Here is a 25,260-nt window from a genome sequence, read left to right on the forward strand (position 1 = left end):
TTTGGGTTTTGCAATCATTAAGAGAACATGCGAATTAAGAAATACTAACAAGACTTGGGGTTTATTCCTCTCTCACTTTTTCTTCTTCATTATTAGTATTATTAATACATTTTACTTTAATCCCAGAAGGGTTTGGATTGGAAGGAACCTTAAATTCCATCCAGTTCCACCCCCTGTCATGATCAAGGGCACCTTCTACTATCCAACCTTGCTCCAAGCCCCATCCAACCAGGCCTTGAATTCCCACAACCTTATTTTTGCTCAAAAAAAGGGGTGCTCCTCTTGCAAAACACAAAATATGCCCCACCTTGGGTATTGAATCCATCCAGAACACTGTGGCCAGGGCTCACTGCAGGGAAATCCCTGGAAATAAGCAGCTGTAAAGTGTGCAGAGCATCTTTGCTCTCCTATTAATGAATGCACCAATGCCCCATAAATGCATTTATTTTACCCACTGTACAACACCCAGACAGTAAAGAATATCAAACTCTAACGCATATTCCATTATTCCACCAGAGAGGCTCAGCTAATGATTCCAACTCCACACTCTTTGTCCAGTTAAAAGACAGTGCAGACACTTAGTTATTTTATATATCTAACAGCTTGTTGTTTATTCAGAGCTAAAACCTGGGTACCAGCTGTGGCAGTTCTCCACATTGTCCCCAAAGACAGCAGGGTGGTTGTTTAGATCCAACAACCAGTTCATTTCATGGCAGGCAGAAAGGAAGAAGGAAGCTTGCCAGAAGCATGGATTTTACCATAAGGAAGCAACTGGCAGGTGGTTCTGGGGCACAATTATCCTGGATTTATACATTTATCTGGTGTAATCCTCAGTCCTGGCTATGGCACCTATGATTATTTGGCTTTATCTTGTTATTGCTACAAACTAGCTGTGACACTCTGCTCAATCCCAGGAGAAATTTCCCATAGATACTTCCATGCACTACAACTGCTCCTACTTATGGTTTCATTTCAATACATTTGCATCCTCTGAGAGTTTGCAGTTTTCTTCTTGGAAAGTACTTTAAAAATCTATCCCAGCAGCAGCAAACTCAAACATGCGTTGGTTTTATTTTCTAGGCTGAGTAGATTTTCCTTCTATTCCTTCCAGCTTTCTTCTTTTGCCAGCTCTTTCCAAGGAGGCTGCAGATATTTTTTGTGTGGTGCATTCAACAGCTCTAAGGGAGCCATCAGCTTCCAATCACCTCAAAGCTTCTTCTCTTTACTGGGAGGTTCCAATCCTGTCTAGCCTGGCTTTGGACACTTCCAGAGATCCAGGGGCAGCCACAGCTGCTGTGGGCACCCTGTGCCAGGGCCTGCCCACCCTCACAGGGAGGAATTCCTTCCCAAAATATCCCATCTATCCCTGCCCTGTGGCAGTGGGAAGTCATTCCCTGTGTCCTGGCCCTTGGAAATAGTCCCTCTCCATGTTTCTTGTTGGCTCTTTCAAGTCCTGGATGGCTACAATTAGGTCACCCTAAAACCCAGAGCTTTTCCTATGACTTATTACCATGCAGACCTCATTGAGTATTTGCTTCTGCAAGGACACCATGAAAGAGTTCAGTAAAATGAGTGTTAAAACGTGACATAACAATAATTTCCACCTGAATTGGACACCAAGCCTTGGCTGCCCAACTGGCAGGGATATGTCCAACTCAAATATCCAACTTCTCCCTTTCAGACTTCCCTTCTCCTTTCCCCTTCTGCCTATGGAGATGTCAGAGGCCTCATTGTCTTCTATCCTTGGCAGTGTCCAAGCCTGGGCTGGACAAGGCTTGGAGCAGCCTGGGATAGTAGAAAGTGTCCCTGCCCATGGCAGGGGGTTGAAAAAGATCGCTTTTAAGATCCCTTCCAACCCAAACCACTCTGGGTTTCTGTGATTCTTTTCCTTTTATAAATCTGTGCTTCCTTTAGGGCTTTAGTGCAAACAACCCTCGTTACTCTCATTTGCTGCTACTCTACAGTTCCCATCGGTTCCCGGCCTTCCAGCACATCTGTGATGCATCTGTTCCAACAAGAACTCCAGATGTCCAGAGCACATGGATCTCACCACGCTGCTGTAGTTTTCAAGACTTTAAGCATTAGTACAAAAATCTGCATATTTGGTCTTGGTCTGGTTGCTTGGCTGGTCTAATCAGCATAAAATCTTACATCCCTCAGCACTTCTTCCTTGTTTTCTATCTGAAGTTAATAAAATTCTACCCTATCCCTGTATTTCTTCCACAGAAGATGGAATTCCCTCAAATTGCTCATTTGTTGAAACCATTCGTTCCTCAGGTTCCCTCCAGACTTCTAACCATAAATGCCATTTTGGCTGAAGTGAAATGCATCTGAAAGAGCAGCTATTAAAAGGAGACATGAAACTCCATAAAAACCTTGGAGGCACTGCTAAGCAGGTTATTCACCTTCTGCTTCTCACCCTGTTTTATTTGGGAAAACAGACTTCACTGGGAACACACCACATGTAATCTTTAAGCTACATCAAGCTGGCCAATAATTTGCCTGGCAACTTTACAGAGCTGAAAAAGGAAAAAAAAAAATTAAGGGTTGGAAAAGACTTTTAGTAAACTGAAATCCAACCAAGAACCAGCACCACCACTGTCACCACTAGTCCATGTCCACAAGTGCCATATTGACAAGTTTTCTGAACACTTCCAGGGATGGGGACTCCACCCCCTCCCTGAACAGTCCATTCCAATGCTTGACCACTCTCTCCATGTAGAAAATTTCCTTGATATCCAATCTTAGCCTCCTGTGGCACAAGGTGAGGCCATTTCCTCTCATCCTATCTCCAGTTTCTTGAGGGAAGAGATCAATCCCATCTGGTTCCACCTTCCTTTCAGAGAGTTAAAGAGCAATAAGGTGTCTCCTCAGACAACAAGGTTGCTGTCTCCTCAGCAACCTCACTGATTTTTGGGAGCTCATTAACAGCAGTTTTGAAGATCCCACAGGTAACTCTCATTCCAGTGTGTCCCACACCCAACACCTCTTACAATTCACCAGGAGAATATTTCCACCAGACAAGTCTTGGGCTAAACAGCTTCCAAGCAGTAATTCCCAGTTCTCTGCTGGAATAGTGGGTAGGTCACACAAAGGCAGCATTTTGATGCTTGAACCCAAGTCCTCTGTGCCAAACCATCCCATTTCTCTAAGAACAGGGGCTCAGACAACAGGCAGCAGCTCCAAAATTGTTCTTTTCCACCTGAAGTGATATTTAAATACTGCCACAGACAACATTTTCCCCCATGCTCTTACCAGGAAGAAATGAAATATTTCAGGCTGGATCCAATTACGATGCAATCAATTTTAACTGATTCTGCTCTGAGTAGGCATAAATATTTCTCATAAAGGAAGTTAGGATAATTGATTGATTTAGATTAATAGAGAGAAAGTGAACTGTATTACAAGCAGCTGGGAATTAACTTTGTCCTTGCAAGCATGAAACAACACCAAAGGTCTCTCAGCCTTCAAATATGTACAAATCAGAAAGGAAGAGGAGTTTTTCCAAGAGGGCAGAAAGACCCACTTAGCATACCAGGGATTTAAAGGCTGGAACATCACCAACCTCCTACTGCCATACTAATGACCTGCCAAATTTGAGTTCCAGACACAGCTCTTGATTTCAGCTGCAAAATGTCTATTTCTGTAGTCATGGTCTTGTTTCAAATTCAAAGTCCAAGTTCTCTTTCTTGTTTGTTTCCCCTACCATGATTATTATTTTAACATCAAAAAATGTGCCACACCCTTTCTTTATTTCTTTTTCTTTTTCTTCTTTTTTTTCTCTTTTGGGTATTCAGGTGTTAATGGAATGTCCACAATTGAGGGCTTGCTGACCAAAACCAAGAGTTTTTCCTTGTCTCCAGCTGGAAATGAACTGCATGAACATGGCTGGAGATGGGGCAGTGTTTTGTCAGGAACCAACACACTTGATTATATAGTTGTCCCTCCCCTGATGCCTTGGAAGGTCTTACTTAAGCACCCACAGAATCTGCACCCTCAAACCTCATCTGACCTTCAGCACAGCCTGGATAGCTCCTCGGGTGAGGAAGAGCATCTCAAAGGAGTCTCTCAAATTGAGGCTTTCAGAATAGCCCAAAGGATACAGGAATGAGGCAACATCTGTGCTGCAAATCCTTGGCAAGGAGCACCACCCCATCCTGCTTCCTGAGCAGAACAAGCTCCAGCAATCCCTCACTTTGCTGTTTCCTAATAGCTGGAAGTCCACCTCTTTTCAAAATAAACTCTATGGAAAGCTCCTAAAAAGGCTGATTAACATGAAGATCACAAAAAAAAATAATGCACTAGAAAGTATTTGAAAGACTCCTCTGTCAGCAAGAGGAAAATCCACCCCTGCCTTTGGAAGAACCCCAAATCTGACAGAACCCCAAACCTCTGTCACTCTGGTTGATGCAGTGCCAAGGGATACCATTTCCCAGCTAATGGAAGAAAAGGGAGAAGAATCTTCTGTAGGGTCAGCTCCTAAAATACAGACACATCCTGGGGTGGGCAGCTCGACCATCATGGAAATATGCTGGGCTCCAAGAAAACCACTGCCACTTGGAACTGCTATCAGATTCTATGAAAACACCAGTCCAGCATTTAACATTTTTACAAGAACTCAAACCCAAACCAAACAAGAACCACAGTGGAAACCATCAAAAAAAAAAACAAAACCCAAAACCAATCCCACACGTCAAATGTTTTCCCATTAAATATTATATATTCTGTGCCACTGTTTGCAGCTCCATCCATCCCACCCACTGACTGACCTGCCTGCTTCCTCTGGATTTGCCCACTCCTGGCCAGGATACCCTGGCACACAGATCCTGGATCAGACCCTGTGGCTCTTTGGTTCCTTTTTCCCATCAGCTGTAACAACACTGTAAATCACTGGCTGCAATTAGTAGTTTCTGGGGATAAATGACTGAAGCAAGGCCTCACCACAGGGAAATGATGACACCTGCTAAGGTTGTCATGATGTTCTTCACAGAAAAAAAAAAGTTTTACAGGGTGGTAATTAAGTTTCATCAAAAGACCAAGACATATTTTCCATTAATTTTAAGGTTACACAGGCACATAACTCTCAAGGGAGATATCAACCAAACAAAAAATCAAACCAAACCGAAACAATTTGAATAGGCAAAGCAAAGCAAATGTTCCAGAAAAGAGAAGCCATTGAACACTAACAGAGATCATAGAATCATAACTTTGGGATGGAAAGAACCTTAAAGCCCATCCAGTGCCAATCCCTGCCATGGGCAGGGACACCTTCCACTATCCCAGATTGCTCCAAGCCCCATCCTGGTCTTGAACACTTCCAGGGATCCAGGGACAGCCACAGCTCCTCTGGGCACCCTGTGCCAGGGCCCCACCATCCTCATCACACGGAACAATTCCTTCCCAATACTCCTCCTAAGCCTGTCCTCTGGCAGTGGGAAGCCATTCCCCCTTGTCCTGGCATTCCATCCTTTGTCCCAAGTCCTTCTCCATCTTTCCTGTCAGCTCCTTCAGGCCCTGCAAGGCCACAATTTGGTCACCCCAGAGCTTCTCCTCCCCAGGCTGAACACCCCCAGCTGTCCCAGCCTTTCCTCCCAGCAGAGCTGCTCCATGCCTCTGCTCATCCTGGTGCCTCCCCTGGGCTCTCTCCAGGAGCTCCAGGTCCCTCCTGTGCTGGCCCCAGGCTGGGGCAGCTCTGCAGGTGGGATCTCCCAAATGTGAGACAAAGGATAGGTTGATAATACCAGAGAAACAAAAGAGACCTGAGGAGAAACCTGTGACTGACGAAGTCAAGCCCTTGGAAGCAGCTCTAAGATCCTCCATTGTTATGTTTCATAGACAGCCAAAAATCAGAGCTGGTGTAGCAGAACATCTCTGTTCAAAGGACAGAAAGGTCAGAAGCACTGATTATAAAAACATCAATTTTCCAGCAGGAAAAGGTGATTTAAGCCACAAGATGCTGCTGAAACCCTGGTTACTGGCACTGAAACAGAGGACATGCCAAACCAGTGTTGACAGTTCTGTGCCTCTGGTCCCAGCACGTGGATGTCTCCTGGAAGAGCCAAGAGTGCTCAGATCCCTTGGCAACAGTCCTGAAATAGGGAAAGCAAACACTGTGCCATTCTTTAATCCCAGTAAATACACACGTCAGCTGGAGGCTGATCCCAGGCAAAACAATGCAAACAGACAGAGGAGACCAAATGCATGCTACAGGAGTATAATACACCTATTAACATGGGACAATGGGGAAAAAAGTACAAGAAATTGGTTATTTGTAATGAAATTACAAGATGGGAGAGCAGAGGGAATGCAACTTCCTAAGTTTAAATATCCATGGCCTCGTATCACATAAGCTGATTATGAAACTATGAAAATAAACTGGATGAACATTAAATGGATTAAGAGCGAGTGAGCTGAGATCTCAAAATACAACCAGGAAGAAATCCCTGCATCAGCCACATGTAAACATACAAATCCTGGCCTGGGAATGGTTTGGAAATGCAGTGTCCTGACTAGGAAGGGTCTAGACACCACCTAGATGCTGCAGAGCCCCTCTTTCCTTAGAGATGAAAAGCCTTGCAGGCTTTGAGCGTACTCAGGACAAATACAGAGGCTCATGGCAGCCCCAAGTTCCTCCAGTGCCTCCCTGCATCCCTGCTGGAGCTGGGACACTGGCCAGAAGCACTGACACAGGCATGGGATAACAAGGGTGTGCCTGGTATTAGCAATGGGGGAACACTTCATGGTCCTGTGAGCCAAAACTCAGAAAGGCACATTAATCCAAGTCCTTGCAGAGGATACAGCCCAATGACCATAACCTACAACTTTGATTTCATCAGAAATGCTCTAAAACTCCCTTTTTCTGTTTCATCAAGCAGAGACTGAGGAATGAGATGCCCAGACTTGTGCTGCCTTAAGGTCCCAGGGCAAATCTGCTTTCACTGTGGACAACAGCAGCCCAGCAAGCCTGGATTCCCACCACGGGGAGAAGGAAGGTGAGTTTTCTTTCAGAAGGGGAATATTTTCCTTTAAAAGTGGGCTATTTCCTTTACAAGTCAAATATTGTTGGAAGCCAAAATGTAGGGAACTCTCAGAACTTTGGGCCTGTAAGCCAAAGCTTAGAATTAAACGGTGGATTTGATCTGAGACCTTGGAAAAGGCTTCCAAACTTAGGTGCTAGAAGAGAGAATGTGGATTTATAGTTTAAAGCAGAAACATGTTAAGCTAAGTAGAGGAAAGTTTAGAGTTTTAGAGTTTAAGACATAGAAAAAATAAAAGTAGTTACAAGGGTAAACAAGAAGTTTAGAATGCAGTACTGTAGGTTTGTGTGTCATAACATGATTGGCTAAGAAAGCTGACACTGTAGCATGAGTCCATAAGACAAAATATTTAAGGAGTGGGTCAAAAACATAAATATCCAGGTTGGCAATGTTTTATTGGTCAATAAATCCTTAAAAGGTCTTGTAACTAGAAGTCTTGTGACCTTCTGAACCATGTGGTGAAGCTGTAAGCTGAACTCACCCTTCCTGCCTATGTAGAAGATAAGAAAAATAAATTGCATAATCTAAAACCACTCAAGAGGTCCCATCCTGAATTCCTTCAAAAATCCTCGTAAAGTATATTATTTTAGAAGTGGGATATTTAAGTTTTCAAGTGCTGTATCAACAATGGAATGGGATTGTTCATTAATAATGCTGGTGATGACTGGGAAAATGAACACTGTGAGGTTTCAGCAGCTTGATCATTTTTTCAGCACTTTTCCTTCTGCACTTCTCAGGCTCACCCCTGCACCCACCTAACAGCAAGGTTTGTATTTTGGCTGGATTTGGAAGCGTGTTCTGCTTCCCTGAGTCCCTGATGGCTTTGATGGGATGAGGCAGGGAAGGGTGAGAGGCTTAGCTTGACTCACAGCTTTTTCCTCCTTCTCTTTCTGGGTTCAACCTCACAGACACACTCAAAACCCAAAATTAGCCTGACATCTAAAACTCAGAATACACAGAGCTACTCCATGGATGCTCGTTATGCTTAAAGGCTAATTAGAGCTAATAAAAATAATATCAAAATGTTCAGGGCTCTGCCTGGCTGCTGAAAGAGAAGCATGGTGCAAATCAGTACTGAAGGGAGAGCAAATGTGTGGTTTTAATGTATTTTAATGTTTACTAACCCAGCAGAGACATCTGACACCCACCAGGCATGTTTTCAGATAGCTAAAAATTAACAGAGATCATGGCACTAATTATAAAAACAATTAAACAAAACCGAGGCAGCACATTTTAATTAAAGAATCTTCCCTTTTGTTGGTTTTTTTTTTTTTTTAATCTATGCCATGTCATATTTCAACAGTAAAAAAATCCCAACCCAAAGCTTCAATGTGCTGTCAGTTGGGTGAAATTGCCCTTGAAAAAAAGCAGCCACCGTTTCCCATCTGTCTGCAGAATAAAGAATTAATGAAAGGAAACCCTTAGTCAATTTAAAAATAATGAGCCATCAATATGGAGCTGCTTCAGCTCTATCAAACTGAATTAACAACTCATGGTTTATTTTTTTTTCTTGCCTCTGTCTCCTCTCTTTTTTTTAATCCAGTTGATGCTAAAAGGCAAAAATCCGAAATTTCACACTTCCCAACCACCCAATTCCTTGTCTGGTTATAACAGGTAAAATTTACTAACTTAAGTTGGGCTTAACCTTACTAAACAAGGAGTACAACTTTCCAGCACCTTTTTTTCACACCTGAACTCCAAGCAGAAATCAACCATGCCAAGGACTTGGGCAAAATCTGGCACGAGCAAAGGAAGTGCCTGGAGCAGCTGGCTTATTAGAATTAATTCTAATTACAGGGATAATTCTACTTGTGCTCCAAGTTAAAACAACCTAAACCACCCAGGTGATGCAGGGAACAGTTCCCTGAGCATCCTGGGTTCCAGGGAAGCACAACAATCCTCCAGAACAGGCTGTGAGCCCACAGGAGGTGTCTTTAATCCTGTCACCCCACACTGAAGCTTGCAGGAGCACTGCACAACCCAAGCAGGCAGAACCCCACGCAAAGCTATTTATATCCAATTTCATCACCTATTTCTCCTCTCCCCCTCCACATTGACCCAGTGAGGCCCAACAAAGTTCATATATTTTGAATTAACGATGAAAAACACGTCCTGCCAATCCACCTCCCGTGCTGGCATTTACTGGTGCTCAGGAGCTGTTTGTAATCTTGTATTCTAACCACTATCAATTACCATAAAAAGGTTGAAGTCTTCACCTGCTGTTTGATAAATAATGCATGAGAGAGCTTAACAACAGGCAAGAAATAGCACTGCCAGATCTTTAACACTTAATATCCAACCAGCCCTGGTCCCCCGGGACCTGAACAAAAAGCCTGTGCTCCAGGGGCAGATCCTGGGCAAAGAAAGGTGCTTTACAGAGAAAGGCCTTTTACAGAGTTCCACAGATCAAAACCTGTGGTTTGCCTGAGATGTTGTTAATCAAATAAATGGAATAGCAGGAAGCTGTTTGAACTGGTGTCATATGACATTCCAAGGGGGAAAAATAACATCTCATGAACCTGAGAGCTCTGTGAGAACACTGATTAAACAAGGAGGTATTCCCCCATCTTAATGATTCTATGAATTCTATGATTCTAGGAATTCTTATGAAAATACATATTTCATTCCACTGTTACCAAGCTTTTTGATTTAATTTTTTGTCCTTTTAATTTTTTTTTTTCTGTTTTGTTTTTGGGTTTTTTTGTTTGTTTGTTTGTCTGTTCATTTTTTTTGGGTTTTTTTTTTTTTTTTTTTGGGTTTTTTCCTTTTTTTTTTTTTTTAATAAACAGCATCATCCTTCAGGCCCACCCTCAAGCTACACTACCAAAGAAAAGCAGCATATCCTTCCCTTTCAGCTCCTCTCAGCCAGAGGTCTTTAAAAACCACAGCCCCCTGCGGGAGAGGTGTGAGGAATGAACACCCATGGTGACAACTCACCTTCAGGAGAAATGGTTTCTCACTGCTGAGATTAATTAAATGCCTGGAGGGACTCAGCAGGAGCATTAATGCTGAACAAAAGCATGAAACAAACCCCGTATGGTCACTTGACAAATTTAACACCTTAAAACATTATGAGTTGATTCTGATGGGATTTGAAAGGGTTCTAATAACCCAGGGCAGCCCCTCAGCATCTCATGGCAGGTGGAGGAGAAGCAGGGAATCCCTCCCAAAAGCCTGGAGGGATGAGCCCAGCCTGTGGATCCCCAACAAAGAATTCCCCTGTCCTGCTGCACACGCAGCTTAGAGGAAAATGCAGATTCTGGTATGCCCAGGCCAGAAAAATGCAGTGGAACACAGCTGAAACCACAAGATTTTTTTGACCAGAGCTTTGCTTTTACAAGAGAAGTGGGAGGAATGAACTGCAATCCTTCATGGCCAAGGGAAGGCAAGGACAAGGGAAGGGAAGGAATGGTTCCAATGACATTCCCCTTGGAGAGATGGATGCTGACAGCCCGTTGGGGGTGTGGGGTCCCACAGAGAAACAGGCTTAATGTATATTCTAAAAACGTCAAGGGTAAAAAATAAACACCAGAAAATTCCTTTAGTAAATAAGTAACAACAAATGGGCTTTCACTTACCTGACTTACAAAGCCAAACCAAAAAACCAAACCTTTTCTTTCCCACAGAAAGCCGAGGGGGAGAACATGAGTGTGTAGAAAATTACACCATAAACATCAACCACTTGGTGACCCTCTTTCTTTCCTTCACTGGGAAACTTCTTACTATCTGATGAGATATACTTTACAAAAAAATCTAATTGTGTAAGACAGACAATTCAAATTTTGCCTCAAATTAGTTCCTAAAGGATCTGGAAGAAGAGATATGCTTCTTGTTCTGATACAGCAACCACATCATGGAGTGGTTTGGGTTGGAAAGGACCCCCCTCTCTTGTTCCACCCCCTGCCATGGACACCTTCCACTATCCCAAGTTGCTCCAAGCCCCATCCAACCTGGCACTGGACACTTCCACAACTAGGGAGCCACCCAGGAGACCCAGATAAAGCCTGAAAGGCATTTCCCAGGGATCTCTGATCTGTGGGGCAAGCAGAACTAATTTGGGAAAGGGAAATAGATAAAAAGTGCCCTTTGACAGATAGGAACAGCAACTCACAGGCAACAAAACTCAGAAAGAAATTAGGACATTCAACAGTTAATTGCAGTGAGGGACCATCATTCCCAAAAGAGTCCCCAGGGGGACTCTGTAAGATTTTTGTTTGTAAAAGGAAGGAGATACAAAGGTGTTAACAGAGGGAGCAACAACAAATCACAGATCATTAATGCTGGAGGAGATCTCTGGGACCACTGAGCTCAACTGTTAACTCAGCACTGCCAAGGCCACCACTAGCCCATGTCCCCAAGTGTCACATCCACGTGGCTGTGACATTCCTCCAGGGATGGGTGGATTTGCCATCACCCTGGGCAGCTGTGCCAGGGCTGGACAACCCTTTCAGGGAGGAATTTTCCCAATATCCAACCTCAACACTGGCATAGACTGAGGCTGTTTCCCCTTGTCCTGTCCCTGCTCCCCCCAGCTGGCTGCCTCCTCATGTCAGGGAGTTGCGGAGAGCCAGAAGGGCCCCCCTGAGCTTTCTTCTCCTCATCAGACTTGAGGATTATCCACCAGAAACCCCAGAAATGGGAAGAAACAGCCCATGGGCCACATCTCAGGCCAGCACTCTGTCCCAGCCCTTTGTATATATTGGAAAGACTTGGATGCATCAAACAGAGGGTGTGGAGCGGCATGTGAGGGGAAATAGGATCAATAACCAAAAAAAAAACAAAAAAAAAGAAGAAGAAAAAGAAAAGGAAAATAAATAAAAACTCTCAAAACATACAGACACACTTGAAAAGTGAGGTGGTTCTCCCTGCTGCTGCTTTCCTCAGGGATGGCCTTTCTAAAAACTATTAATTCCTTGCATGGAAGATAATTTGTCACAGAACTGCTCTTTTAAACGTCACCCTGTTGTGAAAGTGACAAAATAATAGGCCCAACACGAATGCTCAGCAGTGCATTTCGGAAGCAACATGTGCCAGGCTTTTCATTGGGTTCATAAACCATTCTGAGAGATAAAATTTTATGCCTGGTAGCAGGAACGTATAATTATTCTTCTGAACAGAGCCGATATATATTTGGGCAAAAACTTAGTAAAGTATTCACAGATCATGGAATGGTTTGGGTTGGAAAGGAACTCAAAGATTATGTACTTCCATTCCCCTGCCATGAGCAGGGACACCGTGCACTGTACCAGGCTTCTCCAAGCCCTGTCCAGCCTGGCCTTGGGCACTGCCAGGGATCCAGGGGCAGCCACAGCTGCTCTGGGCACCCTGTGCCAGGGCCTGCCCACCCTGCCAGGGAACAATTCCTAATTCCCAATATCCCATCCATCCCTGCCCTCTGGCAGTGGGAAGCCATTCCCTGTGTCCTGTCCCTCCATCCCTTGTCCCCAGTCCCTCTCCAGCTCTCCTGGAGCCCCTTTAGGCCCTGGCAGGGGCTCTGAGCTCTCCCTGGAGCCTTCTCCTCTCCAGGTGAGCACCCCCAGCTCTCCCAGCCTGGCTCCAGAGCAGAGGGGGTGCTTCATGGTCCCCCCTGGGCTCTCTCCAGCAGCTCCAGGTCCCTCCTGTGCTGGCCCCAGGGCTGGGGCAGCTCTGCAGGTGGGGTCTCAGCTGAGCCCAGGGGCAGAGGGGCAGAATCCCCCCCTCCCCTGCTGCCCACGCTGGGGCTCAGCCCAGGGCACGGGGGGGTTCTGGCTCCCAGCTCTCACCCCCAGCACCCCCAGCTCCTTCTCCAGGGCTGCTCCAGCTGCTCATCCCCAGCCTGGATCCATCCCAGGCATTGCCCCAATCGCAGTGTAGCATCAGCACCTAGCCTGGTTAAACACCCTGAGATTCTTGACCCTTCAACAGCTCCCCCAAACACCTCAAGGAAAAAAATGGGCTAATCAGAAGGAGAATATGATCCCTAGGACTGGGGTAATGGTATAACTTAGAGATAGCCAGAAAGTCCAGACTTAATGATTTATTTTAATCAGGCTCTGTGTTCCTAAACAACTGTGTCAATAGGATAAAAATGTGGAATAGCAGAGTAATGATGAAAAATGATGCTTGAATAAAGGAGGAAAAATCTCTCAGAGCCATGGAGCAGAACATTTGGCTTGATTAGCATGACTTTGAAAATCTGAGAGGATACAAGGAGCTTTCACATGAGACCGTGTAACAAAATAAACCAACAAATGAAATTTCTGTTTGAGCCAAGCAGGGCTTTGAAATCCATCATTTATTGAATCATTTAGTGTTCCAAGTACTCTGCTGTTCAAAACAAGCAATAACTTTAGTGTGATCCTTATTAGTGATTCAAAGTTGGAATAAAGAGAAAAATTCTGATGTTTTGAAGCAATCTGCATAAAAACACAGTGAATATGGCGGAAAAACATATGATCCATGAATTACTATGCAGTTATCCACCATTTTAAAATCAAAATAAAATTAGTGCAATGAAAGGAAGCTGGGACATGACCATTATAAAGTCATTTTCCCCCATGTTTTTTGCTTCCCCTCCCCCTTTTTGGGGGAAGGGTTTGAAGGGTTATGAAAACATTGAGGACAGCTCATTACTCACTTGGTCCAGATCCATGCTCCCAGTGCCACATCCAGACACATGTTGAAGAATGGGAAATGCAAAGCCATACCTACTCAGCCAAGTGTGAAAAGGGACTGGGGTTATATAACACTTTAAATGGAAATTTAGGTGAGGTTTCCTTGGAAGGAACTAATTTTTCAAAAGCATGCCTGGCTTACAGAAAGCATCTCAGAAAAGTAATGGGAATTTTGTCCTGGGGGACAGACTTCCCAAGAGTCTCGGGTGCCTCCTGAAGAGACAGAGAATTCCAGGATGGGTCAAAGCTGAAGGAGCTGAGTGGGCACCTGGTGTCACCTCCCTGCTCCAGCAGGGCCACCCCAGAGCACAGGGCACAGCATTGTATCCATATGGGTCTGGAACATGTCCAGGGAGGAGCCCCCACAGCTTCTCTGGGTATGGATACAGCTCTGCTCCGGGGGCCCAGCAATGGCACCAGAGGAACAGGCAGGAACTGATGCCATAAAAATTCCACCTGGACATGAGGATGAACTTCTTCCCTGTGCAGTGCCACAATGACTCAGCTTCTCTACTTTCTGGATCTTCTGGCAATTCTTTATATCCCTGTTGTGCTCCAGAAGGATGAAGGGAGGGGCCCTGTGCCTGGACACCAGCCTGTATATCCTGCTCTCTGGGTACTGCAATGATATTTGCTTGCAAACCTTCCCTCCTCCAGCATTTCCACAGCCCTTGGGCACCATAAGCTCTCATATCTAGTGTAGTTTTGTCCATTTTAATCAAACACTTCATTTCCCAGCAAGGTAAGGTGGGGAATTCTTTTGACACAGGAGAGGCAGAAGGAGACCAGTTTGGGAGCCCACCACACTGCTGAACATGTCTCCTGGTGTTAACCGGACTTGAAAAAGAACTGACATGGCTCCAACCATTCAGGTGGGATATTGGAATGAAAATCCTCCCTGTGACGGCGGAGAGGCCCTGGCACAGGGTGCCCAGAGAAGCTGTGGCTGCCCCTGGATCCCTGGAAGTGTCCAAGGCCAGGTTGGACACTGGGGCTTGGAGCAGCCTGGGACAGTGGAAGGTGTCCCTGCCTATGGCAAGGGGTGGGAATGGAGGGGCTTTAAGGTCCCTTCCAACCCAAACCATTCTGGGATTCCTACACAGGACTCAGCTGAACAAAGGTGAATTTTGAGAGCTGAGTTGCCTCAGAAGAGCCCCAGCAGGTCCAAAAAGCTGATTCCAGACTGAGCAGTTCCAGCACCCACGAACCAGTAGAGCTGGGAATTTTGGAAAGGGAGCACCTGCCCAGAGAGCTCACCAGAGCTGAGGGAAGAAGGACAAATGGATTCTGAGCTGCAGGGCAGGAACTCCATCGTTTGACAAAGAACTCACATAAAAGACCAGTCCTCAGAAAGCAGAAGATCCATTTTCTCTGATATCCGTGTCACACTATTGCTGGTGGCACGAGAGGAAAGCTGAGCTCTCAGGACTGGGACAGCTCTGTGGGACTCATTGCCATGGGACAGCAGAACCAGGCTGACCTTCCCTGGGAGCTGCTTGGAGCAGCTTCCTCCAGATTTACCAACGCTGCTTTGGGCTCTTTACACACTCCAAAATTAAAGCAATACCAAAACACTTGGAAAGCATATTGCAGTTCTGGACACCAATCCCCAACCATCACCTCCCACTGCCTGAAGCAAAACTGATTTTACAAAGCCTCAAAATGTATCAAATCTTGCACTGCTTTACTGGGACTGTGACAGTCAATCAGGAGAAGACAATTACAGAGCACTGCTACTGAAACAACATTTGCTGTTGCAACTATATGGAAGAAATAATTAAGGGAAATACACAGTTCTTCATTGGCAAAGGTAAATAGACACCCTGGGAATATGAATGGATCACGCACCATAATTTGAATAACTTATTCTGACTACTCAAACTGTCATAGATGAGCTGTTCAGAAAAATTCCAGTCACTCTGAGGAGAATTTCCAGTAAACACATTTTGAAAAGGCCCCGGCATTACAGAGCAGAATTGTGATCCACAATTTCCCTTACCACAAAGTAGAGTTAAATTCCTATTTTTTGCCATTGAAACATCACTTCTCTCTCTCATCCCTGAAGGTAATTCAAGGACCTCTATTCCACCTCTACCAAGCACACCAATACCAGGTTAGGATATTTGTCCAGACAACTGACAGCACAAAAATAATTAAGTATTTCCAACTCTATCCCTGTTTTCTACCCTTAAGAATTAATCAGTTTCTCAAAGAACAACTTTTCTCTATTACTTCCACCCCAAATTATCTTCTGCTTTTTGAAACTTTGATTTTATTTTTTTAAAGATGTAATTTTTTAAAAAATAACTGAAAGAGGAGAATTGCAGAGATCTTTAACAACAGCTCTGCTTAAGTCCCAACCACTGCTGATGTGCTGATAAATAGAAGTAGAATAATAAACTGATCCATTTTACAGCTTCCTCAGTCTTTACACATTAGTCCTACACGAAAAACATGAGAATTTAAATCCATGGCATAAAACCAGCATTAGACACCAAATTGATTCATTACTTCCTAATGAAATCCTTAATACCCAAATCTGGAGAACACATCATTTCGGAACAGAAATGAACAAACAGGATGGAATGAAACAAAAATAATTTCCATAAATTTCATCCTCTTTTCCCATCTCATGAATTTACAAACTAAATCAAATTGTCAGGAAAGAAGTAGCACTTCCTGGTGAACATTTTGATTGAAGCACCTGCAGGCAGAATTGAGAAGCAACACCTATGAGCCAACTGCTGACATGAAAAATGGGGGAAAAATATAAATAGAAGCTATAAAAATATAAAAATATTCCATATTTCACCTCACTGAAATAATTTATTAGCTGAGTAAATTATGGAGGAAATTGTGGCCAGTTCTTAGACCAGAGCATTTAGAAAAATAAACCAAGTCAGCTACAGTTGGGTGTCTCTTGATTCCCTGGCCCTGTCACAGCCTTCCCACCCCCAGCCAGGGAGGCAGCAGCACGAAGTCCTTTTGCAGAAGTTTTCCAGGAATGTTCATTGTTGCCAGGGGATTTCTATGGCTCAATCTATCCCCTTTCTCCAAGTCTAATCAGCACACTCCTAAACAGCCCAAGAATGCTTTGAACAAACCAGAACTAGAGCCAGAACTTCTCACAGCTCCACAGAGCCTGGGCTGCAAGGCACTCAAAAGCTGATTCAGTGCCACCCTCTGCCATGGGCAGAGACATTTTCCACTGTCCCAGGCTGCTCCAAGCCCTGTCCACCCTGGCCTTGGGCACTGCCAGGGATCCAGGGGCAGCCACAGCTGCTCTGGGCTCCCTGCACCAGGCCCTCAGCTCCCTCCCAGGGAACAATTCCTTCCCAGTATCCCATCTAAATTTCCCCTCTGGCAGTGGGAAGCCATTCCCCCTTGTCACTCCATCCCCTGTCCATAGTCTCTCTCCATGTTTCCTGCAGCCCCTTCAGGCCCTGCAAGGCCACAATTTGGTCACCCCAAAGCTTCTCCTCTCCAGTGAACACCCCCAGCTGTCCCAGCAGAGCTGCTCCATGCCTCTGCCCATCCTGGTGCCTCCCCTGGGCTCTCTCCAGCAGCTCCAGGTCCCTCCTGTGCTGGCCCCAGGGCTGGGGCAGCTCTGCAGGTGGGGTCTCAGCTGAGCCCAGGGGCAGAGGGGCAGAATCCCCCCCTCCCCTGCTGCCCACGCTGGGGCTCAGCCCAGGGCACGGGGGGGTTCTGGCTCCCAGCTCTCACCCCCAGCTCCTTCTCCTTTTAGAGCAGCATCCATAGGGAACCCCCAGGCTCCAAATGAGCCCAGGGATGACAGATGGAGCAGAGCTGCCCAGCCCTGTGCTGTGGCACAGTGTTCAGCCCACGTGGGACACACAAATCAATACAAATCCACTCCTCCTGTTAGAATTTGTCCAGAACACTCCACAAGGGTAACAACTTCTGACAGAAGTTACTCAGTCTGGCAGCTATTGGATCTAATGGATCACCTCTCTTCCTACATAAAAACACAAAGCCGGAATAAACTCTGTAAAGTGAGGCCTAATTTGAGCAGATGTTATTACGTGCCTGAGCCTGATCCAGCTCAGATTTGTACTGCTGGCTAATCTAATATCTTAGACCTGGAATTAATGACCACAGAACAGGATCAGCACCCAGAGATTCAGCAAAACACTGCTGAGGGTCATCACTAAAATCTCATCATCCACCTCGACTGCACCCTGAGCTGGAACGGCCAGACTGGCCTAGACACTCAGCCCACAAGTGGCCAGATTTAATTCCAAGCTTTATTCATTGGCTGCAATAGCTTAACTTAGATCTGCACACCACATCTCCATTGCCAGACAAACCAGATTCCAGGTTGGTGAAGATAAATTTGAAAAGGATGGTCAAAAACTGGTCAAAAACAGTCATAAACACATTAGGGAGCTGTAAGATTGTCTAAAGATGTGGGAAAAATCTATGTGTGGGCAGGGAGGCATAAAGACAATGGCATGAGCTAGATTAAAAATCAACTGAAGCACTTTCTCCCTGGAAACATTTCACAGGAATAATAACAACATGTAAACTAAATAACTTGAATTTTTTCCGTTATAGAAACACTACAAAAAATAGTACACCAAGTAAAAGTAAAATGCAAAGAGTCCTCAAAGTGCCTTTATGAGAAAAATAAGAAAAATCAAGATAAAAATCACAGTTTGGTGCCTTTGCACGCCTACACAGACACTGCAAACTTGGGAAATGCTCTTCTCAGAATCCCTTGAAATGGTAAAACTAAGATGACTTTCCTTCATAAGGCTGATTTTTGAATTATAGGAAGCAATAGGTGAAAGTATTTTTATTTAAAGAGCGAGATGCTCATGAAGGCAATACAAGAATGTAGTGGAATCATTTAGGCTAGAAAAGCCCTCCAAGGCTGAAGCATCTCCAAGTCATTAATTCATCCTTCTTCCTGAAACAGGAAGGAAAAGTAGGAAATGAACATCCAGCTACAGCTCTTAAGGAATGCATTTTTTGATAGACCTGTGCTCAGGCACAGCAATCTTCCAAATTGACTTTACTAAACAACTTTTCTCCTTAACCAAAATGCCTGGGATAGCAGGACTTTTCCTTCTTTAGGGCTAATTAGTTCAATTCCAGCCCTGGTGGTCACTGAACACTTAATTGAGTAATGAATATTCAGAGCATCACTCCCAGTCCTCATCAGCACACCTAAGCCCACCTCTGGAGGGAGGCTACAGATTTTGTGCCTCTGGGCACAAAATCTGTAGCCTCCCTGTCAATTCAATCCCTGTCAATTGTCCTGAAAACCAAGTTAAACCAGTTTGGACCAGCATGGAAAACATCAATGTAATCACATCCATTCTTCCAGCATTACAATATAATAAAACTGAAAATGAATTGGTGCAAGAGAATTAGGGGGAAGAAACCCCACAGCTTTGTTTCTGCATTTTTGTGTCCTATTTCCCATGAATCACTCCCCACAAGGGATTATGGAAGGGGATTTGTAGCAGGATCACACATCCTCTGCCTCCCCAGAAAGTCAGGCTGAAGAAAGGTTGCTGCTGAGAGAGCAGGAAGAGGAAAAGGTGGAAAAATAACACTTGGCCCACCTACAGCCATGAAAGCTGCACTTCCTTGTGTCAGACATCCCCAAGGAACATGGAAGAGAGCAGAAGGTTTTGGGATTTGCTCCCATTATTCATTAGAGCACTCACACCATCATAAGGGAAGCAGGGAGAAAAACCCCCACCAAAATAAAATCAAACCACACCTGCATTGACCGATTTTTCTAGGATGGGAAAGAACACAAAGCATTCCTAACTGTGGAATTTTTTTTGTTCTGGATGGAGCACCAAGATGCCAGTTCCTATTTGTCCTCACATTAGGGGAATTCACTTTGGTCTGCTTGTTTCCTCTACCCCAACTTCTGCTTTCTCTTCCAAATTCTAATTTAATCTCTAAAACTTTAAATCTTGCCTTGTAGAAAGAAGTCCTTTCCCAAGAGTATACTTTCCATCAAAAACTCTGCCCAAAGATTCTACGCTCTTTAGAATTTCAGGCTGCTCATCTGAAGGGAAACAGCACGGATGGCTCCACATGGAGGCCTCCAAAAACTTGGGGTACACTGGCAATGACAAAGTCTGACCTAGGAATAAGGCTCATTCAGTCTTTAAAACCAGGTCTCAAATCCAGTAATCAAATAAAAAAGAAATCCATGGGCGAAAAGAAATCTCTGCCTATAAAAATCATCCAGAAAAATTCAGTTTTGCTGGTAATATGATCTGAAATACTATCACCCAATTCAGTACAACACAGGGAAAATGATAAAATAATTCATTTATTCCTTAAGAAAGGTCAAATTCACTCCCTCCAGGATTGCTCACATGAGCACAATTGCGATGTAATTTACTATTGCACCTAAATTACTTGATATAAAGAGATATCCATCCCATGGTGGGAAACTGTCAAACCTTAACATCTCTGCTGATCTTAAGAAGATCTTTAAAGGTCAGGCACGGTACCTGTGTGCCTGACTGTGAAAACAAGCAAGAGTTATTTAGGAAAATGTTTTTATTCTGTGAGATTTGCTGGTCTCTGATTTCCCGTGAATTAGGAATGATTGAGCTCAATGTGCCATGGCACAATGTGATTCGTATCTATTTCTAAAGAGCAGGGTTTTCTGTTTATTGCCAGAACACAATGACCACATGCACTGATGGAATAAAGCGTCCCAGCCACTGTTTTGAGATCTCCATCCTTAGAGGAGCCATTCCAACCTCAAAAACAGACCCTTGGAGGCAACAGTGCCACGGAAGAACTAAAATAAAGATGAGATTTCACATTTTAAGTGAGCTAGAGACTTGTTTGTATAGGCAAGAACAAAATTAGGTGGGTTTTTATTTCTACATCTCTTGGAAATCCCAATATAAAGTTTGGTCACTGGAAATGTAGAACACCATGCATTCCTTATTAAGTTTTGTATCATCTCAGACTGAGTTGGGTTGGAAGATGCCTCAAAGCTTACCTCATTCCAACTCCCTTGCTGTGGGCAGGGACACCTCCCACTAGACCAAGTGGCTCCAAGCCCTGCCAAGCCTGGCCTTGGACACTTGCAGGGATGGGGAGTCCACAATTTCCACCTCTCTTTCTAAAGGCTGTCACAAAGTTTTTTTGATGGCAAAGTTGGTTTGGATTTATTTATAACCCCTTGCCGTTAGCCAGATTTATTTCTAATGAGCAGGGAGGATGAAAGGCTAAGAGAGACTAGCTATGGCAGCCAAACCATTCCAGCTGAGGGGGTCATTCCACCAAAACTGAGCAGCCCACAACTGGAACACATCAGGATTCAACAGCAGCTTGCCAAGAACCAACACATCTGATTCAAAGAGCACATCCATCTTTGTAGTCCTCCTTCGGACTCTCCTGACTGCAAGGAAAACCACCCCAGGAGGAGGGAAAAGAGCATGGTTTTAGCCACTCCAGAGCTCTTCAGCACACAGGTGTATTAAAAATTGGTTTATTGAGGAGTTTTACCCATAAATGCATTTATCCATCCGACTTTGAGCAATCCCACCAAGGAAATCCTCCCAGAATAACAGCAGAGAGGTTCCACCAGTATCACCTGACTTTATTCATCATCTCAAGCACCCACATCTGACAAACTACAGCCACACACAGCAGAAAAACAGACACAGCTTGCAAGGTTGAAAACAACCCTAAGCCTAAACACACAGAATAAAAAGCAGGAAAGAGGAGTAACTAACTCAGGAGTAACAGCTGATTGTAACACGGTAAAACACTTCATCCCATCAAATTACACTACACAAATGCAATGCTTAGACCACAGATTAATAATTTGAGAACTGTCTGATTTGTCAGGAGAATTAAGATACTGAATAAAAGGGACATTGATTTTCTTTTGAAATTTCCATGACTACAACCAAGTTCTTCCATTTTAGAGGTGTCTACAAACTCATGTTCCTAAACTCAGAGGCAACCAACAAGCAACCTTCTAAAAGCCACATGGAAAATGCAGACCACATTGTTAACACTCCTTTCATGCTGCAGAGTAAAATTTCAGCTTTACCCAAACAAAACCAAATACTGACCAGAACTTTGTCCTCTGGTACCGTCCTGCTGACTTAAGAAAAATTAAGAAGGCCTGTTTGCCACAAGGGCCTTAAAGACTGGTTATAAATAATTAGTGTTATAAATAACTGTGGGGCACTCACCGTTGCGACTCTCCTCGTCAATGGGAACTATTGTGGCTGGAGGACCTGTTCTGGCCAACTTGCAATCTATAAAGATGAAAAAAAGAGTTATTTCTCATTCCAAAAGTAGGATCTCTGGGATTTTGTTGCTGGGTTTTGTTTTTTTTTTAAAGCCAGCATATTTGGCATGCTGAAGACAAGTATTCCCTTAAATGTGATGCAGGTACGAGCTACAACTGATTGCAAAGTTACACTCACAAAGGTTCAAAACAGAGCTGTTTGCTTATCCCTTACTTAGAGAAACTTTGCAAAACAAAGGAGGATGTGATGACAAGATCTCAGGTATGATCCATATTTACAACACTTGAACTGCAAAAATGTTACATGGTTTTTCCTCTTCCTTTGCATGTCATGAACACACACCCCTCAAATCACAGAATCATGGAACGGTTTGGGTTGAAAGGGCCTCAAAACCCATCCAGTGCCACCTCCTGCCATGGCAGGGACACCTTCCACTGTCCCAGGCTGCTCCAAGCCCCATCCAACCTGGCCTTGGACACTTGCTGGGATCCAGGGGCAGCCACAGCTGCTCTGGGCACCCTGTGCCAGGGCCTGCCCACCCTCACAGGGAAAGTTTGTTGTCACATTCCACCATGATCCAGTTGGATGGCTACACTAATGAATCTGTTTGTGTTTTGCTCTAGAGATCCCATCAGGAATCTCAATGTGTGTCAGGACACAGGGAATACGATGGTAATTTAACCCAAAGACATAACAAAGGAATGATTGAAAGGTATAAATCATAATTAAAGCTTCACAACAGAAACAAACATAATTTGTGTTTAATTGCAACAAAAGGGATCTACTTAGTGAATGGAATTTTAATAACTCTAAGGAGAACACAAAAGAAAAGCAGACGAGCAATGTTCAGGAAGTCATATTTTGCCATCTTACCCTCATATTGCCAGTCTGGAGTCAAAAGTTTAGAGTCATCAATGGAAGCAGAGCAGAATAACGAAAGAAAATAAGTAAGAGTTTGTTGGTTTACTCAAAAGAGAGGTTCAAAGATATCAAGCAGTACATGCAGAGCTAGCAAATGCATAAGTGTAGCTTTAAAATACATAAAAGCATGATCACCACATGTGATGACTGTTTTAGGACCAATCAGGTTTTCTACACTAAACAGCAGAAAACCACTATCCCCTTGAAAGCACATGGAAATAAAAGTTCATTAGGAAGAGCTTTTAATTTTCCAAGAGCCTCATTGACTCAGTGAGAAAAGAGACAACCGTTCTCCTTCCCAATTCACCACTCAAGACTATGTGAGGTTGCTCATGATCTTACAGACTTGGAGGCTCCTCTGATGCACAGCTTAACCAAACTCCATTTTGGTGAAATTATACCTTCTAATCAAGCTCAGCCTTCCCTGGGCACCCAGAGGCTCCAGGCCCTTGCTCAGCTCCAGCAGCTCCTGGCCCTGCTGTGCTCAGCACCCAGAGCTGGACACAGCACTGCAGAGGTGCCTCCAGGGCTGCCCACAGGGCCACCATCCTTTCCCCCATACAGATACTGAGGATTACAGGGAGATGCTGTGGGTGCCCCTCAGAGATCCACCACCACACTGGGTTTGTTGTGACAGAATCCTTCAGGTCGGAAAGGACCTCCAAGACCCCCAAACCCAACCTGTGACCAAATATCTCCATACCCACTTCACCATTTCAAAGTGCCTTAGGCAGTCTAAATAAAATTATTAATGCATGAACTCTCCCTTCCTATTCCTTTCATTCTTATATAGTCTACTTTGATACATAACAATTGAAAAATTTCAGTTTGTTTGGTTTTTAAGAATTAAATTAACTATTATTTTAAAGCTTTTTTTTTTTTTTTTTAGGATTTAACAGAGCAAATAAATCACCAGGAAAACCACATCTTTCATACCACTGTACTTTCCTATGAGCATACTGTGTGGGCAGATAAGAAATGTTTGCATTATCTATATGAAATATGGTCTTTTATTTTTTTTTTTTTCCCTTCTCTCATTTTTTCACTAGATACAATAAACCTTCCAGGGCCATAACAAAATCAACTTTAACTTTTTTCTAGAGATGTATGTTTTCATTTTGTCGAGGTTTAGGATTTGGGGAACTGAAGGACCCTTCAGCAAACTCTTAATTAGGGCAAAGAAGCTCAACAATAGAAACTTTTAGAGCAACTTTGTTTTCAGGAATAGCCCTGATATACCCCATACAACAGTGACTAGAAAAATAAAAGTAAAAACCAAACTAAATAACCAAATAAAAATCCAAAGCAGAGATAATTTTTAAGTCTAAAAATTGCATATATCTTAATAAAAGAATAATCAACATTTTAAAAAAAATCGCTATGAGATTTTTCCCCATCTTCTCTGTTTCCATGGTATTTTCTCCCTGCTGGGTGTACCAGTGAAAGTTTCAGCCAAATCAGGCCAACTTCTAGTTTATACTCAATTAAAAAAAATATCAAAATTACAAGCCAAATCACATGTTCACAGTAACAACTCTTCCCAAAGCTGCTTTTCCATCAAACACACCTGAATTTCCAGAATGATAAAGAAAACATTGTACAGTGCATTTAAAAGGAATAATCAGCATTCCAGTGTGGATCTTGGGAGTCTCAGAGAAAAGGCAGGACTGGCCACTGAAATACAGCAATTTTCAGAGGATTTATTGCAGCTGTGAGCAGGTGAAGCAAGAAAATTTATCATGAGATAAATTTCAGTGAAAAGAAGAGATTAGAGGAAGAGCCTGAACTATAGGAGGGGGGGGAAAAAAACCCAAGCAGGATGGGAGTGGGAAACTTCTGGATTATCCCATGGCACCAGTAAGAGATTTGTGAAGAAAATAAGTTTTATTGCATGGATAAAAGTTTACAAATTATTTCAAATAATTTCACCAGCCAGCACTACCCAAACCTCCTTTTTCAGTTGTTGCCACCTGACCCTTCCCTTCTGCAGGAACAAACCTAACAAAGCCACAGACTCAGTTCCACATCCATCACCACAACCTGAACAGATAAATCTAAAACTGCAGTCTGACACAAATTTTCAATTGATAGACAATAATTTTAATTAAAAACTTTGAAGACAAGTAGAATGTTGTAAATATACAGGGATCCCTTTTTTTTCCCCCCTCACAAAATATAACCAATAAGCAGCAGTATGGGTTTAAAAAACCCTAAGCTCAAGCACGGTGTTGTACAACCAGGCACCAGCCAGAGACAGTGAGAATTCCTGGGGACAAGCAAAAACAACTTTGGACTGAGCCAGGTGCAGAGAAAAATTATTGCCATCATCAGGAGGATGGAGAGCCTGTCTTATAAAGAAGACAGAGGTTGGAATTT

General features: G+C 43.7%; 1 protein-coding gene across 4 annotated transcripts in view; it reads right to left on the reverse strand.

The window, feature by feature from the left end:
* The window catches only part of PCDH15 (protocadherin related 15), a 258,742-nt gene that overhangs the window by 212,306 nt on the left and 21,176 nt on the right, over positions 1-25,260 (reverse strand). For all 4 annotated transcript variants that reach the window (XM_041474168.1, XM_041474178.1, XM_041474192.1 and 1 more), the window contains exon 2: positions 21,904-21,969. In XM_041474168.1, the coding sequence (XP_041330102.1) occupies positions 21,904-21,969 (66 nt within the window). The remainder of the gene's footprint in view (positions 1-21,903; positions 21,970-25,260) is intronic.

This window comes from Pyrgilauda ruficollis, unplaced genomic scaffold (assembly GCF_017590135.1).
Source record: "Pyrgilauda ruficollis isolate IOZ18807 unplaced genomic scaffold, ASM1759013v1 scaffold11, whole genome shotgun sequence".
Taxonomy (NCBI): Eukaryota; Metazoa; Chordata; class Aves; order Passeriformes; family Passeridae; genus Pyrgilauda; species Pyrgilauda ruficollis.